The sequence below is a fragment of the Falco punctatus genome (assembly GCF_963210335.1).
Source record: "Falco punctatus genome assembly, chromosome: 12".
In the NCBI taxonomy this organism is placed as follows: Eukaryota; Metazoa; Chordata; class Aves; order Falconiformes; family Falconidae; genus Falco; species Falco punctatus.
In genome coordinates, this window is record NC_137592.1 from 27550339 (window position 1) to 27567589 (window position 17251).

At 43.0% G+C, this 17251-nt stretch overlaps 1 protein-coding gene and 1 long non-coding RNA gene across 7 annotated transcripts in view; one reads left to right on the top strand and one right to left on the bottom strand.

The window, feature by feature from the left end:
- Positions 1–1249: 1249 nt before the first annotated feature.
- TLR5 (toll like receptor 5) lies at positions 1250–17169 on the bottom strand. 6 transcript variants are annotated; one of them, XM_080408714.1, is made up of 3 exons: positions 16795–17169; positions 15656–15749; positions 1250–6133 (listed from the first exon to the last, which is right to left on the bottom strand). In XM_080408714.1, the coding sequence occupies exons 2-3, from the start codon at positions 15661–15663 to the stop codon at positions 3544–3546; spliced, it is 2598 nt and encodes an 865-aa protein (XP_080264840.1). In that variant the 5' UTR covers positions 15664–15749; positions 16795–17169; the 3' UTR covers positions 1250–3543. The 6 variants fall into 6 exon arrangements, with proteins under 6 accessions (XP_080264840.1, XP_080264844.1, XP_080264843.1 ...); XM_080408718.1 differs by lacking the exon at positions 15656–15749 and having other exon boundaries at positions 16884–17169; XM_080408717.1 differs by lacking the exon at positions 15656–15749.
- The window catches only part of LOC308072195, a 38308-nt gene continuing 27186 nt past the window's right edge, over positions 6130–17251 (top strand). The window contains exons 1-2 of the long non-coding RNA XR_013931574.1: positions 6130–8790; positions 10114–14504. This is a non-coding gene — a long non-coding RNA (uncharacterized lncRNA). The remainder of the gene's footprint in view (positions 8791–10113; positions 14505–17251) is intronic.

Consider the following 17251-nt stretch of genomic DNA (forward strand, 5'->3'; position numbering starts at 1 on the left):
CGCACAGGTAGTACAGCTATTGAGATGGGAGTGATGATGGATACTAACTGTAAATTAACAAGGTGATAGATTTACCAGCATGTGGTATCTCTGAAGGAGGGATTAGCAAATACGATTGGACAACACTTTGCTGACACTAGTATACATGTCAGATGGGAGGGGGGAGGAGAAGCCTGATTTCTCTGTTTGTGAAATCATAATAATGTAAAATGTGAAATAATATGTGGGCATATCATTTTTTGCTTCTGTTACCCTCTATAGGAATATGTTTGTAGAATTTGGGTTCTGGTCCTTGATTTCAGGTAGGAGCCCGTGCAGCCCTGGGCTCTGACACGCTGGCTAGCTGTTTCTGTTGAACAACGCTGTCTGTTTGTTTGAGGAGTTAATGTTTGTAATGTATGTTGCAATGGTGGGGGTGGTCTTTTACTATTAAATATCTCAGCTGATACCTTGTGGCACTGAGTCACTGTCCTCTGAATATTCCCTGTGCTGCTACTGCAAATAAATCCACCAGCTTCCGTCTTAATAGCGTACTTTAGAGCCAGTGCCACCCTATCCTGGACACTCTCCAACAAGTTAATGTCTTTCACTGAGGAAGGTGAGTAAAACTGATGAGAGTATCCTTAACTAAGGAGCCATAAAATTCTAATAGAGCAGTAATGTTCCCAGTGAGCCTGAAGGGAATCTAATCAATAGTTATGAGGTTGAGGCTCAATTTATGGCCTTCATTCATCAAGCATCGTCATTCTCCATTTTTGTACAGGATGCTTTTGTGGTTCCTGCTGAGCAGAGGAGTATAAAGTCTGCACAAGCCCTTTCTCAACAATTCCCCAAGCTTTGTCATTTATGAACAGGTGACTTTACAGAGATGGTGACCAGTGTCCTATGATCTATTTGAAGTCAGTGTTGCATTGTATAGGACAGACTGTACCAACTGCATTTGTTGGTGAGACTTGGAATGGTTTCACAAGCAGTAAAAAGGAGCGATTTCAGATCCCTCTAAAATTGACACTGCAGTTATTCATATGCCTGCAAACCGCTCCACAACCAGCAGTTCAGCAGCACGTTCTCCAAAACCACTTGTATTGTCTTTTGTAGATCCCTTGCAATAGAATTTGCAAGGGGCTGGGTTATTTGTGTTTCTAAACTGCCTCTGTGGTAGAAAGAAATTTCCCCAGCTGCTCCTGACACAGGTTTGATCTCTTTAAGTTTCCAAAATGGTATATAAGTATGGAGGCAGACAATGAAATTGCATCCAAAGGTTTTATTAAAACTTTTATGTAGAAAGTCAGACTTTCCAAAGGCTGAAGAAAATGCAAGTTTTATGTAGCCACCTCCCACCAGTGGCATAAGCCCAAAGCTTGTGAAGGCAGACACATTTAAAACAAAATAGAACGGTTTTGGTTAAAGCCATCCCAGTAATGTCTGTATCGATTTGTTGTTCCTGCATACATAGGTTAGCAGGGAAAAGTTTTAAGTATCTGAAGTGATAGGAGTGCCTTGTAAGTATACAATAAAGTCGTAACTGGAGAGGGCTCTCAGTTAACACTTCACCAAAAATGGTTTGTGACATCCTTTAAAATATAATTTAAGTATGCTTTTAAAATTCCCATCTCTTACACCATGTGCAGATCCATAGGCTGACAGCCTAGACCTGCGCGTGGTCTTCATTGTACGGATTCATTCCTGCTTTGTCTATTTGTCTGGGGTTTACGCGCAATACTCCCTGATATAACCTCTGACTTTAAAGGACGATTATAACTCTTTGCACTGGTTGGGGAGAAAAAAAGGAAAAAGTTTGGACATTTTCAGAGAACTGTAAGAAATGCAGAGAGTTGGAATGCAGGTGGTGGCTTTTCCGACAGCCCACGGGGCTCTGGGAAGCCAGGGCTGCTGGTTCTTTCAGACCTCCATCCCTGCTGCACGTTTTCCCTAAGGCAGCAGCTGCAGGGCATGGGAGGCAGGAATTCGGGAAGCCCGAGCTAGTCCCTGGGCCAACAGCGACACCCAGGGCTTCATCAGCACAGTCAGTCCCTCTTCCCATCTGCTCCCCGTGCTGCCTGGGAAGTTTTCCAAGGCTTACCCCTTTTCTGTTCCTGAGTGACTACGCTGATTGAGAAGGAAGTAATACTTTACCGTGGTAATTTTATCAATTTTATCAATAGAAATCCTGTATTTACTGCACTGCGAGTAAATTAGATCAGCCACAGGCACGTACATCTATATTCAAACAACTGCATCCACACGAAGTGGATTGTACTTTCTCATCTCTGTCAAAATAGTTAAGCTGGTGTTATTTGTTTGCAGCTAAGGTCAAGACAGACAGCTTATAAAACCTCCCAGTCCTGCTCTGTCATTAAAGCAAGAAATTGACTGAGACCATACTGCGATTAATTTGGTAAGCTTTCGTTGAATAAATGTATAAACCAAGATGCCAACAGTACGTATGCTCGAGGAGTATGTCACCATCAAAATAATAGATGCAGGTTTTTATAACAATGAACACTCAATCAGACTTCTATTAAAATGATCCTGAACAACCCCCTGAAGACACATACCTGAACAAACAGTGGTAAAATTATTAGAGAGGTAAAAGCATTAATCACTCTAGAAAAATATTTCAGTAGAAGCAGAAAAATATCCCAGAACTGATCAGGGGACAGGATTTACAGAGAGCAACCCACTGTCTGTACTTTCCACTCCCGGAATGTGAAAGCTTATCTGGCAGTCACTGGGCTATGGCCATGTCACCAGTGTCCAGCCCACGTGGCTGCTGAGGTAGTTTCTTGTTTGCTTTTCAAGTCCAAGTTTGCTTCAGATCTGACGAGGATACCTGTTCCTCTCTGCAGGGCAGGAGGCAGCTCAACTGGAAAAGCACCAGGCTGAAACAGCAGTAAATGAAGTAGATCAATGACCGTAGTTTTACCACCAAGCAGAGAAGTTGTAGAGGGTAAGGGGATGAAGTTCAGAGTTTGTACTTTCCAGTGGAGAAGCTGAGGCTCATTGAGTAGAAAGCAAACAAATGAAATCTCTGTTACACCAAATGAAAGCATAAAGGTGCAAAGCACTGATTGTGCTTTGAACCAGAGCATGAAAAGTTACAGAGTGCAAAAAGCACAGGAGTAAATAACCCATGAACTGATGGGTCAGGCTAGGCCATACGTGAACGTAGACTTGGTCACTCCCATACGGTACCGTGGGGTCTTTTTAAAAAAACAGCCATGGGCATCCTCTAACTGAAAGAGACCTGTAAGTAAGTAGTACTCTGAAAATCAGGACTGAAATGTCTGAAGCTGAGCATCCAAAACGTGAAGCATCTGTGATTCATGTAATTCTGAAAATGTGTGTCATAGTCCATAAAATAATCACACTTTCGTGTATTTGCTGGTCGCTTTCAGGCTGTTTCCATGTTTAGTAGGATTTATACTGAAATAGTTATCTTTCTGCCTGCTTTTTCAAGGAAAGATGAAGCAAACTTCTGTTTATTCCTGCCATGGCACAGCTGGAAACGGGATATTTGGAAAGCCAGCAACCCATACACCATCAATGTGAGAGGGTTGCTACAGTCTGCAGCTCTGTATCACCAGCTTTCCTTCGCACTTTTTTTTCCTTCAGAATTTGGCAAGAAAGGTTATTTAAAAACCAGTCTACATCTTGATAATCTTCAGGCCATCGCAAATACCGACCTCTTTGTAAGAAGTTTCGAATTGGTTTGTGTTTCATCAGTTGATACTGAGAAAGTGACCCAACCACTACCATAATGAGGACATCTTTCAGATCACAGAAGTACCTGCTCTGGGCAAAATTAAAGGCTTCCACACACCACCCATCTTTGAGAAACTGCCTGGTCACAATGCAAATGGTTTTCCTGCTGTTCCAAATGGCATCACGAATATTGTTGATGTGTTCTTCCCCAGGCAAGAAATCTCTTTCCTCAAAGCACAAGGTAAATCTGTTTTTATCAAAATACTGTGAATCCAGGTGCTTTAGCAAAGAATTCTGGACCCATTCAAAGTCATTTTTGCTGTAGCACAAATACGCATCATATCTGTATCCACTTTTATCTACTACTTGTGGATAGCTGTCTATAATTTTTTTGGTAATAGTTTTATACCAGACAAAACAAATCCCCCGACAGCGAGTGAAAATGGTGACTGCCATCAGCAACGCTAGAAGAGTGATGGAGGTGAAGATAAACACTGAGAACCTGAGTGTCTGCTGGAGTTCATCTTCATTGCAACCATCGTATGTCAGAGATGACAGTGGTACTCCTGCAAATGCAGGTGGGTATGCACAGTACCTGTCAGATTGTGAGCCAGCCAGGGTTACGTTGGTTTCATTTAGCCACGCTAGTAGGCTCTTTAAAGTACAATCACAGACATAATTATTATGTGTTATATCCAGAATATTCAAAGTCATAAAGACTTCAGGCTCAGGGGAAAAAAGCTGGTTTCCAGATAAGTTTAGGTTTGTTAGGCTTGGTGGAAAAAGCCCAGAAGAAAGATGAGACAGTAGGTTGGAAGCTAGATTAAGTCTTTTTAGAGATTTTAGACCTCTGAAAATCTCCTGTGGAAGAGCACTAAGGTAGTTGTTATTCAGATGTAGAACCTGCAGTTTGGACAGTGCCCTGAACACGTCCAAACATAAATCTCTCTCCCACACAAGCTGTAACATATTTTCACCTAGATCCATATAGATTAACTGATTGTTTTCTATAACATTATCGCTTTTCACACAGTAAGAGAAGCGATTCTGTTTTAAGAAGATATACTGCACATCTGGAACTTGGAAAAGAATATATAGGTCACCCAGGTTTGCCAACCAATTTCTTTCTAATTCAAGGTAAGTTGCTACTATTGCTGTGTCAGCTATAGACATTAGCTTATTGTCACCTAAAAAAGCAGAGGTCAGATGTGGAAAGGAAGGGAGTTTTTTAATGGCGTTGTCTCGGAGATCAATCGTTTTCAGACTTAGTAAGTTACGGAATGATTTTTCACCAATCATCCCAATATGATTTTGCTGTAAATCAATATACATGACACTATGTAGACCTTCAAAAGTATAATCATACAACTCACCTAAAAGATTACTTGACAGATTGAGAATTTTTAGGTCTCCCAAGCCAAAAAATGCTTGCCTTTGGATTTGATTTATTTTGTTTTTGAAAAGGTTTAGCAATTCCAGATTACCAAGGCTTTGAAAGATTAAAGAATTGAGAGAGAAAATGTAACCATTTGAAATATTAAGCAAGCGAAGATCACTTCTTGCTAGTCCTGCAAATGTATCATTATCTGGATTTTTAATGTTATTAAAGCCAAATCCTGAACCCATTGTATGAGAGCTAAATATTAAAGAATCAATTTGAGTCCCTTGAATGGCTGTACAGAAATAGCGGACTTTCTCTGTGCTCCAGCCATTGTCACTAAGGTCTAGTGAGTTAAACGTAATATTTTTGAAAGGATTTGGGCATTTGGCCCAGACCATTTCATGTGTCATGTACAAATGATTAGAACTGAGGCTAAAAAATAAAAAGCGTTTCCCTCGGAAGCTGGTAAGATTGCTTTCACACAGGTTGGATATCTTGTTGAATTTCAGGTTCACAGTTTTCAAGACGATTAGGTTATAAAATAAAGGATGAGGATGAAGTTTTGTAATTTGGTTCCCTGATAGATCCAGTTCTTCTAATGAGGTTAAATCTTGAAAGTAACGTTCCTCCAGGATGGAATCTCCTAGGTAGTTCTGAAACAGACGGAGTACAGTCAGACTTGGCAAGCCCACAAAAGCATCAAGATCCAGTTGAAGAATCCTGTTGAATCCCAAGTCTAAGACACGAAGTCTTGGCAGGTTCTTGAAAGCTCCTTTTCCTATGGTAACAGGATAGACGTACTGTGTTCCGATTTCCAACAGCAACAAGTGCTCCAGCAGTGGAAACGAAGTTGCAGTCACTTGGCTGATATAGTTGTAAGTCAGCAAAAGCTTCACCGTGTCCTTTGGCACAAGTGGAATATCTGTGAGGTTGCAGAAGTAATATAGGGAGACTTGGGCTTCTGAGTAACAGCTTCTAAGTGCCCATGTGTCACTAGCTAGTGATACTCCAAAGACAAATACTAGCTGCTGATATAGCATCATGAACCTGTGTAAAAACAGTGAAAATATTAAGCATTAATTCTGCAGTTGGCTATCTATGCAGTAAGTTGTACAGCACGTTTGTAACAGTTGTAGAATAAAAGGCTAATGTCACGCTAAGAATTACTAGTGATTTGGGATTTATCCTTTCTTTGAAGTCTAGCAGGCATCATTTGATAGGCTGGCCGGTGAGAAGATGGGTCCCTATGAGAACTGAGCACCTCTACCACCTGAAAAGTAACCCTGCTTTAGGTACATTAAGGGCAGCATGAAAACTCCACTAGGTAAGTGTGAAAATCTTGCCCTTGCTATTTCATTTGCATCATGGAACTGATAATGCTGGTGTATTAGTTTCATTCCTTAATCAGTTAGCCAAACAGGTTTAAACAGTTTGGATAACCTAAGTAAGGTCAGTCGAGAGCTGGCCAAGGCTGCTCTTCCCCTGAACGCTCTCCTAGTCAGGGTGATCACGCTACTTGGAATTCAGATTGCTGTCACACACAAGTGCCTAACTGCCGTGAATTTTTAAAAAGGTGACCTCTTTCAGGGCTCTTTGAGCCTTCAGATTCACCCTGTGATGTGAAACTGTTCTTGAAAGGGTTGTAAAGTAGTTTTGAAAGTACAGGCAGGAACAAGGCTGACGGTGAAGGAAAAGAAAAAACGCAGTACCCTGAAACTGTGCTGCAAGATTTCATGTTTTATGAAAAACTACATTTCGTGAACTGTAAATTCCTAAGCTATACAAAAAGGTGCATAACGTAATTTATGCAGCTCACTGACAAATCCATTTATTAATTTATTCCCACTCTGGATTTTCCTTGCATGATGCCATCTGTCTGCTTGTCTATCCCTTTATCTGAGACAAAAACTTTTTCAAAGCAAGATTTTTACTGAGCCTGGTAAAGAACAGGGCAAATTATTAACCCTAAAGTGATTGTTTGTGTACTGCAGTTTAAAAAAACAACCTTCTAACTAAGATTTCAACCATCTGCCTCTGCTTTTTAAAACACATTTATTGAAATGAAATGACAACCCAACCTCCAGCATAATCTGCTTAAAAATTGGTAAGTGTAAAATCCTTGTGGAACCAAACCCCCGATGGCCATCTAACGTCTGCAAAGTACATCTACTTCAGAGAGGAAAGAAGCTGGACTTTGAGCCAGTAATTAAGAAGAGGTAAACCCTGCTAATTATTATGATGATGATTTGAACACACTGCTACTTTAAAGCACAAGTACAAAATTCTGTGCAGAATATTGCACTTGAACTAAAATAATCTTCTGCTTCTTGCCATCATACAAAGTGGTATCTGGGAAATGAAGAAGTACGTCAGTAGAAACCACCATGATATTCCCACTGCAAATACCAAATGAAAGAGCTAGCCATTTTTTAGAGACTATCTGCTAAATAGGAAGTACAAGGATACTATAGTACCATCAAATCTTGTATCTCACTGTACCTAACATTTTTGGTGATGGTCTCAAAATCATCTGATTATACTAAAACCTTAACTTGTAACAGCTGTGACTGCTAAGGGGAGTCCGCAAATTTCCACCCCACAGGCTTTCCCCAAGGGGGAAGACACGTACCTTGCAACTTAAAATACTGATCTTGCCATTTTTAAGACAATTTCATGGTTTTGGGACAAGATCTTATTCTTGAAAGTAAAAGAGAGTATGAATATTCATACTATATATGTTCATAAAGAACACTTAGATAGAGTGCTGAATTCTGAAGTTCTGGCATTCAAATTTCATTCATATTTTGTCTCACTACAGAATTTAGGATGTGCTGCAAAGAACAGCATATTGCAGGCAGTGAGTATCAAAATTCTGTTATAGAGATTTTTAACTGCATCGATGGGGAATAATTCCTAGTACTAGAAAATAATTGTGTTTTCCACCCTCTCTTTTCGACTTAGCATGCAGTGTTAAAAGGGGACATTATAAGCAGTAAACTATATAATGTTTGTCTTTGCAACTACAAAATATTGTAGATTATTAAAAAAGAAAACATACAGCAGGTCGTTCAAGATCTTGGTTTTATACTTTTCTCTTTGCTTGAACCATGAAAACAAAACACCAACTTTCCCTTTTATTACTTGTTAACTATTACAATAGTTCTTTTGTTGACACCATAATACAAGATGTTTAGCACTAATAATTTTGAATTAATGTAATTAACCTTTCAGACATTTACATGTGCATTCCTTGTCTTTGCCCAAATGCCATGGTTGGTTTTTAAAGTTTGGGCAAAATCACAGCATCACCAGCAGTGACAAATAGATAGTACTTTGGAAGTAGAAACGCAATAGACGTGTATCTACTTACCACAAGAAAAAGCCTAAAATGTTTACAGTGAAACAGTTAGAAAATGTTGTTGGTTTTAAATTTTAAAATGTAGTTTTATTTTTATCATTAGAAAATAAGGAAATGGTGAAATATTTCTAGCCACCTTTGCTTTTACACTTACCTGCTTTTCCACATTCTTATAAGCTAAAAAAGCCTCTAACAATCTCTTAACAGTTGTTACACTCCACCTCGGCTCTGGTTTGGTGACAGGGAAGAATTCATTTGTAAACTCTTTCTTCCCTCAATTTTTTCTGCATGTTACTACCTTTTCCCCTAATCTTGGCCCGCTGCGACGTGGAGAATGATGCTGGCAGTAAGTAATGCCTCTTAGTGCTCTCATAAGGACAGCAAAGATTTTTACGTTAACAGAATCCCTCCATGCAGCATTTTATATAACCCTTCACCACTGTCCATTAGCACCTAAAACCTTTTGGGAAGAATATTCTTCCCACAAAATGACGACCATCCCATTGAGTTACGTGCCTGTGCATGGACATGGAGATGAAGGGTTGTGTAAATGCTTCATTTGTTATTGAAAACTGAAGCAATAAAGTTTAGAGAACCAGAGCTCAGCATGTGAGATTTTGTTTCCTTCCACCGCACTGGTGTCAGGAGGGGTGAGCAGCAAAGGGAAGTGGAAGAGTAGAAGGGGGAGGAAAAATGCAGCAAATGCTTTTGGGGTGGAAAGTCCTAAGCAGGGTATGTTTCTGAGCAATGGAAAGAAATGTACAATGCAGGGTGGATATTCTACCTGGATCTAAAGGCAGCAAGCAAGTGCATACACAACACAAATACTCTAGCTGCGGTCTCAGCCTCCTTGGGAAGAGGGCATCTGGGTCAGGGAAGGCTGATGCAGATGCTTTGAGTCGTTTGGAACTGACCTACACTATTGTCCTCATTTTTAAAAAGCTCGGGTTATGTTAACTTGGTTTTAAATCGCCTAGAAACCTTCATTAGCACAGCAAAAAACCCAAAGGGAGCTGACAGTACCTGAGCGTGGATGTTGTAGTAGTGCCTGTCCATCTCAGCGCAGTTGTGTACACCTCAGGACATCCGCAGAAACTGTCAGAAAGCAGGGCCCGAAGTACGGCTGAGCAGGAGAGCTAGGGCTGTCTCCTTTCTGACGTACACAAGCCCCGAAAGAATTTAAGAGTAACAGCTCTCCCATGGAGGGTTAGAAATCCCTTGCCATTCTCCTTTCCATACCCCCAACAAAAATGTACCGGAGTCCAGAGATGAAGAACAAGTCAGATACCCTTGGCCATTAGTAAGGAGAAAAATAGGTTATTTGCTTGCTTTTTTAAAAGAGTGATCTGAAAGGAAAATGTCAGTCTCCAAAGTGGTTTTGTGCAGCATTCCGTACATGCTTACTCTCTTCGGCAGCCTCCCATGCTTCCCCCACATAACCTTAGGTCATACATGAACCAGCACATGCCAGTGGAAGTGAACAGACGTGTTCCATATGTGCTTACAATAATGAGAAGCGGGCCTAAATGGTTCCCCACTGTCAGCCATAGGTTTTGGGGAACCGGGCTGCAGAGACGCTGGTTATCTGGGTGGACTCTAGAGAAGATGTGTGATATAATCATCAATAAGACTTAAAAACCTCAAAAATATTTTCAATGATCTATTGCAGTGACTGTGATACCCTCTTAAGAAGTTTTTTCCTAGATGATGACAGGCCACCAGAGGAGTTGTGTGCCCATCAGAAACACAGATCCCTTGAAATAATTCCACAAGGATGAAGTTCTCTGACCAAGAATACCGGTCGTTTAAGTGTTTGGGGTGTGGCTGGTGGATAAAAAGGTAAGGCTGGTAAATTTTTCATCTTCTGCACCAAAGAAAAAAATTTTGGTTTGCCGATGCTGATTTTCACAAAAAATCCAGGCCATTTTCTGTAGGTCACTGAATCACAGATGAGTAGGGTATATATATATAATAAAGGTAGCAGCATCTTTTGATAAGTATGTGAGAATCTAATTTCGAATTGCCACAAGCCTGCTTTAGGACTAAGGGAAAAACGTTAATGCTACTGCCACGCTGGTAGGTTTTTTCCCCCTTAGCTCCATAGCTAAGGGTCTTGCTGTTTGGGCAGTGAGGCAGGAGAGCTCACCTGGAGCTGCGTGAGTGCTGCTGTTACTCTGCTGTCTTTCAGTGAGATGCCACTAGTTGTCACAAGTAGCACAAAAGCTCCCCAGAGAAAGGGAAGGAAGATGGGATTAACCAACTTCAGGGTGTATTTTTTGTCTGTAAATTCAACACATAGAAGATAGTCCTCGTTTCTCCCCTCTGTACCCAAAAACATAAGGCACTGAAGAGACAAAGACCATCTTACTTGTCCCTTATTGTTTTTTTCTGTTTTGAGATGGATTTGTGTATAAAATTGCACTGATTTAACTTAAAAAAGGATATGCACACTGCTTTCCTCATCAGTGTATGACTTTTCTTCCGAATGTTTTGAAAATATATTTAAGTCAGCTTCTATATGTTTATATCCAGAGTCCAGCTAACTGAACAGAGGCTGTTTTACATTCATCTAACCTAAGCTACACTGGGTTTGCAGCAGAGTTTATAAATAAGTAACTAGACAGACTGGTGCCACACTTCTGCTTTCTGGCAAATTCTAAGATTTGAAATAACTCTCTGGTTTCAGATCTAATCAGCAGTAGATGCTTCTGTATAGAAAATTAAACATTTTGCTTTCTGATTGTTTCAAAATTTCAAACGTTTTGCTTCTGATTGTTAGATACTAATATAAACACATTCCTGCCAACTTCAGTCCCTCTCTTACATTCACCAGAGTATCTTTCCTGACAGATAGGGATGGACATATTTATAGTTGTGATAAAATGAAGTGAGGGTCCTGCCCATATACAGCTTCTGAATTCTGCTTGAAGTAGTTATGCTCTTAATATGAAATGGTTCTGGCGTACTGTGCCTCTGCATAGCATCCAACATTACTGGCCAAAGTTGCGGGATATCTTTCCCAGACCAGAAACAATGGTCAGTTGTGAAATCCTTATGGGACAAGGGATTAACAGAAGAGTTAGTTAACCCCGGATCTTTCTGCCAGAAGCTGGCAAAGCGCAGCACTCACGAACAGTATCGACTGCAGGTACAAAGCATGTGGGCATGAAAGAGACACTGGGAAAGGGAAACAATGAACAGGAGGAGTCTGGAACCTGTGATGGGTTGACTCTGGCTGGATGCCAGGTGGCCACCAAAGCCACTCTGTCACTCCCCTTCTCAGCTGGACAGGGAAGAAAAAATACAGAAAAGACTCATGGTCAAGATACGGACAGGGAGAGATTACTCGCTGATTACTGTCATGGGCAAGGCAGACTTGAGTTGGGGAAATTAGTTTCATTTATTACCAGAGTAGAGTAATAAGAAAGAAAACCAAATCTTGATTCAGCCTACAAGTTTTGGAACAAGAATTCTGACAAAGTCAAAGAAATCTTGTCTTTCCTCTCTCCCGCTTCCTCTTTCAAACCCAGTCTTCTTTTGAGAACAAATGTTTGGAAATTGTTCATGTCCCGATAGTATTAAGTTTAAATACCTGATCTTTGTATACCTGTAACTGATCAGATGCTTGGAACGGCTCCAGGAAAGGGGTTACGGCAGACAAAGCAGTCTGTTGCCACTCAGCCATGCTGACAGGACAGAGCTGAGCCGTAAGATACAACGAAACACACGTACAGCTTGTTGGCAGTTTGGGCTGAAATGGTCTCTCACAGTTCAGCAGTGTGTGATGGCTGAACCAACCCAGAAGTGCTGCAGGAGCATACGCAACACTACTGACCTGAGACGTGGTATGTCAACGAATGATCTCAGCTCCCATTTCCATCTTTTCTTCGGTCCCTTTCTCTTCTCACTATACTTAGGCTTAGGCACGGACCGAGTACACCAGCATATAAAGGGGGTTTAACTCCTACGTTAGCATGACCTACTGCATCTGTCCTCTTTCCACGTTGCTGTTTAGTCTGGTTGTAAAGGTAAGACTCAAGTTATCTGCATAGAGAATTCTGGATGTTAGCTACCCAGTCAGAAACGTAATCCCCAATCAAAGTCTCAGAATGAAGACTACAAAGCTAACGCAGCCCGTGCGCAACTGTGTGCTCTACCCCAGGTCCATGGCTAGTGCAGCTCTTACCTTCCTGGATTGCATTGACCCTTCCATGGAAACACCCAAACAGAATGAAGCAGACTTGAAAAAAAAAACCACCAAAAAGTTGTGTGTTTTCTTAAGAAGAGAATAACAAGTAAACCCCACTGCAAACAATGGAAAACAGTCTTTGTTGTTAATGTGTAACAAGGCTGAGACATCCTGCCTAAAATCTACTGAAATTCACCTGAATAGACAAATGTGTCCCAGACTCATTCTTTAATTCTTGGGTCCTGTCCTGCTATCCAGATAAAAGAGTCTCCCTGTTCAGTTTTCCCTATATATTCATGTCACAATTATACAGGGAATTGAGTCATTCCTACTTCTTGGAGAAAGTGCAGAACAAGTAACATATCCTTGCCTGACACCCTAAAATCATCAGTCTTTTCTTCACTCATGGCAACAATTATGGGCATCTTTCCCAGAGGCTGGTGACATAACTGACTGTGGAGGGCTATTTGTATCTGGCGCTTGGTAAAATTTCTCAGAAAAGAACCCAGAGACCTTCAAAAAGCACCCTTTTTAATCTAACAGAAAGCCTACTGACATGGAGTTTGTAATATTTATCTAGGCCATAAAAATGATCTTGAAAGATATATCACAAACAGTAAGTCTTTGTTCTTAGACTGGCCAGATAAAGGCCAACCTCTGTTGTGAAAATTTGTATTGCTGCTGTTATCTGATTAGATCAAATCTACTTACTGAAACAAAAATAAAGCTCTAAGCTTTCACCCAGGCTCTAAGCCATCATAATATATGCATTTGTGCTCATAAAATGCTATGCAGTGTAAACACTTTTCTTCATGAGGCCCCTCTAGCTAATTACAATCTAAAAAAGAAACAATTTTATGACTTAAAAGATTAATGAATGTGGCCCTTCCCATCCCCTCAGCCTCTACCTTAAGTTGCTAGGATGCTTAACTCAAATTTTCCAACTTAAAATCAGGAAGCCAGGAAGCATGTTATAAGGCAAGTGAGTACTGTGACAGTTCCTGTCATTGATGGGGTACACCAAAGGCAATAAGGCATTTAATGACCTCACAGAGCAGAAAGACCATAATAAACGAGCTGCTGGTTTGGGTAATCAGAAGCTACTTATGGGATGCAATTATCTAGTTCCTGTTCATCATCTAGATTTGTTTGTATTTATCAGTTTTGATATCCCCTCAGATTATATGATGAGATGCGGACACAAAAAGGCAGTGGTGTTCTTCTATTATTATATAATAACTGGAGAGTAGGCAGAGAGAGAAAAAAATAAGACGTGTAAATTGGGAATGTGAAATAAGGAACAGCAAAGCAGCCACTATCAAAAATAAATTGTACTGTGACCAAAATGAGTTAAATACAATTAAGCATGCATAAAAATATTTAGTCTTTTCTATCATTATTCTTCTATGTAAGCAATTTCTGGAGGCCTAAGAATGATACATACCTAATGAAAATAGGTGAAGGATAAGACTCATTCTGTAAAGTTCATCACTTTAAAAGAAAGAAGTCTCTAGAAGGGTGGGAAAATAAAGTATAGACTAAAAGATGCTCTGGGCTATTTCTCTGGGGGACAGGCGTAAACTGGACAGGCAGAGGGAGGGTGCTGTAGCCCCAGGCTCCAGGGAAGTGCCCCAGCCCCTCTGTCTGATGGGACCATGAAGGCAGGGAGCGCCTCAGCTAGGCTTGAGAAGGGGACCAACAGGGTTTCTTATGCTCCTCCAGGTCCTAAGGAAATGAACTTCTCGAGGCTTCAGTGACGACAGTGAAGATTCCTGGGGTTTTCTTCCAACTTAGCGCTACAGTTGTTTCCCAGCAGATGCACTCGTCCAAGCTGCAGAAACCACCCGTGGTCACTCACTGTCACCACTCAGGTATTCCTGCCTCACACCCTGAATCCATGCTGACGTTCTTTTTCTTTGAAAACTGTCATGTGATAACTGCCTGGTCTAGACTAGAAACCACGCCAGGGAAGCGGCGTTTCCTTCCTGTTAGTTTCCCTTCCCTCTTAGGGACCCTGTTTTGGACCCTGTTTTTCACAAAGTGGATTTAGCCCATAGACAAAATGTCCCTTTTTTTGTGCTCACAGGATAATTAGAAGCAGCCAGGATTAAAACTTTCACCTGGAAAAGATCAAAGTGATAATAGGAAAGGACTCTCAAGATGACAGCAGAGTTTTTAACTTACAGGAGGCCAGCTTTCCCAGACGGGACAGAAATTCTCAAGGAAGTAGCAGTAACTGGAGAAGCAGCATTGAGATTGTAACTCCTGGAGTCACAAGCAGACCCCTCTGAGCAGCCTTACCTAAAAAGCTAACATTTTTATAACGCTCGTCAGCACTGCCGTGCCTGTGAAACAGTGGTCACGTGTAAAACAGTGGTAGTGGTTCAGGACCTCAGGTCAGCAAAGATGACTAAATGGCTGGAGAGGAAATGGCATGGTTGCCACACCTGCATTCCTGGGACACAATCTGGCATGTTCTTTATTAAGAAAATATTAGAAGAGTATGACAGGTGCCTAAATATGTGGAAACAAACAGAAAAATTGATAACAGAGGGATGTTTGCTTTTGCAAATACGTTTTTTGCACCTGTGTTTTAAAAAAGCAAGCAAAAGATAACAAGCTGCAAACGTCCAGTGACAAAAGGACCATAAATATAGTATGAAAGAGAGACAGGCAGGCAACCTGCCCACCGTCTAAGTGACGTTAGGAAGCTGCTCCACTCTTTCCTGGAACGGAGACATTGAAAAGGTACCTTCTGAATTTCTTTGAAACAGGCTTTATGTCAGAGTAAATTTGAGTTAGCTCTTAACTCGTTGGGGGAGGAAAAACACCTGAAAATCACACTTAACAAGTGTAGCTGACATAACTTAGTAGTGTAGAACCTGTTGTGCAAGGAGACCTAACAAGTGCAGAATGCAGAGAAGCAGCTAGTAGCCTTTCTGAAACAGGTGCTGTGTGAGGCTGTCGGTGAGTTAGCCGTTTCTTTTGGCTCACAGTGTGGTAGCACAGTCCTGGGGCTCACCTGCACATATATCCCAGGTCAAGCGCTTATCTACCGGTTTTCCTTATACAAGGCGGTCCCAACGCAACCAAGAACAGCTGTCACACAGGGTAACCTGCATGAATGACAATCAGAGTAGAAGCAGGAGACCGAATTACACACTCCTGCATGTAGATAGGTACGCATCTGGTTTCCGAGGCCATAAAAGACCTGCAGTCTGACACGTAGGACTGCCAAATAGAAATCCCCATGCAGGTTATATTTTAACTTCTGTCGCTACCCAGCTCCTTCTGGAGAGAAAGCTAGAAATGTTTTCATTTAGCAGTTAGTGTCAGCTTCACTCGGTTCTGTTTTCTGCACAATGCAATGCCAAAGCCTTTTATTTCACAAATAGCAACTGTGGAAACACTGGTTATTTTTGGAGTGGAGGCACTCTCCTCCCCTTACAGGTCATCCAACAGAGTGAATAATGTTCAAGATTCACTAAATCAAAGACATGTTTTAGCCTAATGAAGGGTTGGGGGATGCTTTGTATGGGGGCCAAAGAGGGGAGGGAGGAGACCTGCTCTGGGCAGTTTCCGTGTTCCGACTACGCGTATGTTCAAGCCAGAAACCATCCTTTGAGAACAGCTTGGAGGCCCTTCCTGCCCTCCCCTTAGCTCCTGCTTCTTACCAGCTCGGTCAGCTTCTAGAGGGCACAGTGGCACAGCCGGAGGGGAAGCCGCAGTGCCGGAGGAGCCGTTCCCAGTTAGGAGGAAGAGGCAGGTCCCACCTGCCCCCAGGCAGAGGATGGCATTGCAGGCGCTCTCCCACGGCCTGGGGGCACGCTCCCAGCTACAGCCACCGAGCTGAAGGCGCACAGGAACAAAAAGCAAAAAAACTTTTGCTTTTTAGCCTGAGCAGCGGCCGCTGCCGCCTCCCGGGCTGGGTCCGAGCAAGCAGCACCGTCAGTCAGCCCGCGGTGCGGCCCCGCAGCCCGGCGCTGGCCGAGCACCCTGCCGGGCCAGGCGGGCCGGGTACCTGCCGCAGCGCGGGGTCACCCGGCACCCCGGGGACACACACCCCTCCGCCTGCCCGCCGGGTCCCCCGCTCGGGTGCCGGCCAGGCCAGGCCCCACCAGTCCTACCTCGGGCGCCTCTGTGCCCTTCAGGAGCTCCTACCTCACGTGCCTTCGCTCTTCCCCTCAAACGGCTGTAACGGGCCTTGTCTGCCTTGAGGAAAAGGGAAATAAATCGGCTAAATACCATACTGGTCTGGAAATGGGAAGCGCAGCGCTGGTGCCGAAGAAGGGCGGGTATCGCGTTTGGTAGCGGCTCACGGCGGAGAGGCCGCGGGCGGAGGGGAAGGAGCAGCCGCGGCCCGCACCGCCTCCGCCGGGCCGGCCTGCGGGGGGGGCCCGCCCCGGGGCAGCGGCAGGTAGCGGCGGCGGGCGGCGGGCCGGGCTGCCGGGGCGTTCCGCGGGGCAGCTCCTTCCCCCGCACGGCCCGGGCGGCGTGTGGCCGACAGCGCGGCGGGCTGGGCTGGGGGTGCCCCGCTGCCCCCCGGCCGCCGCGGGAACGCGGGCGGGCCCCCCGGGGAGCCGGGGTGCGGGGCAGAGAGAAGCGGTGGCTGGGTGGG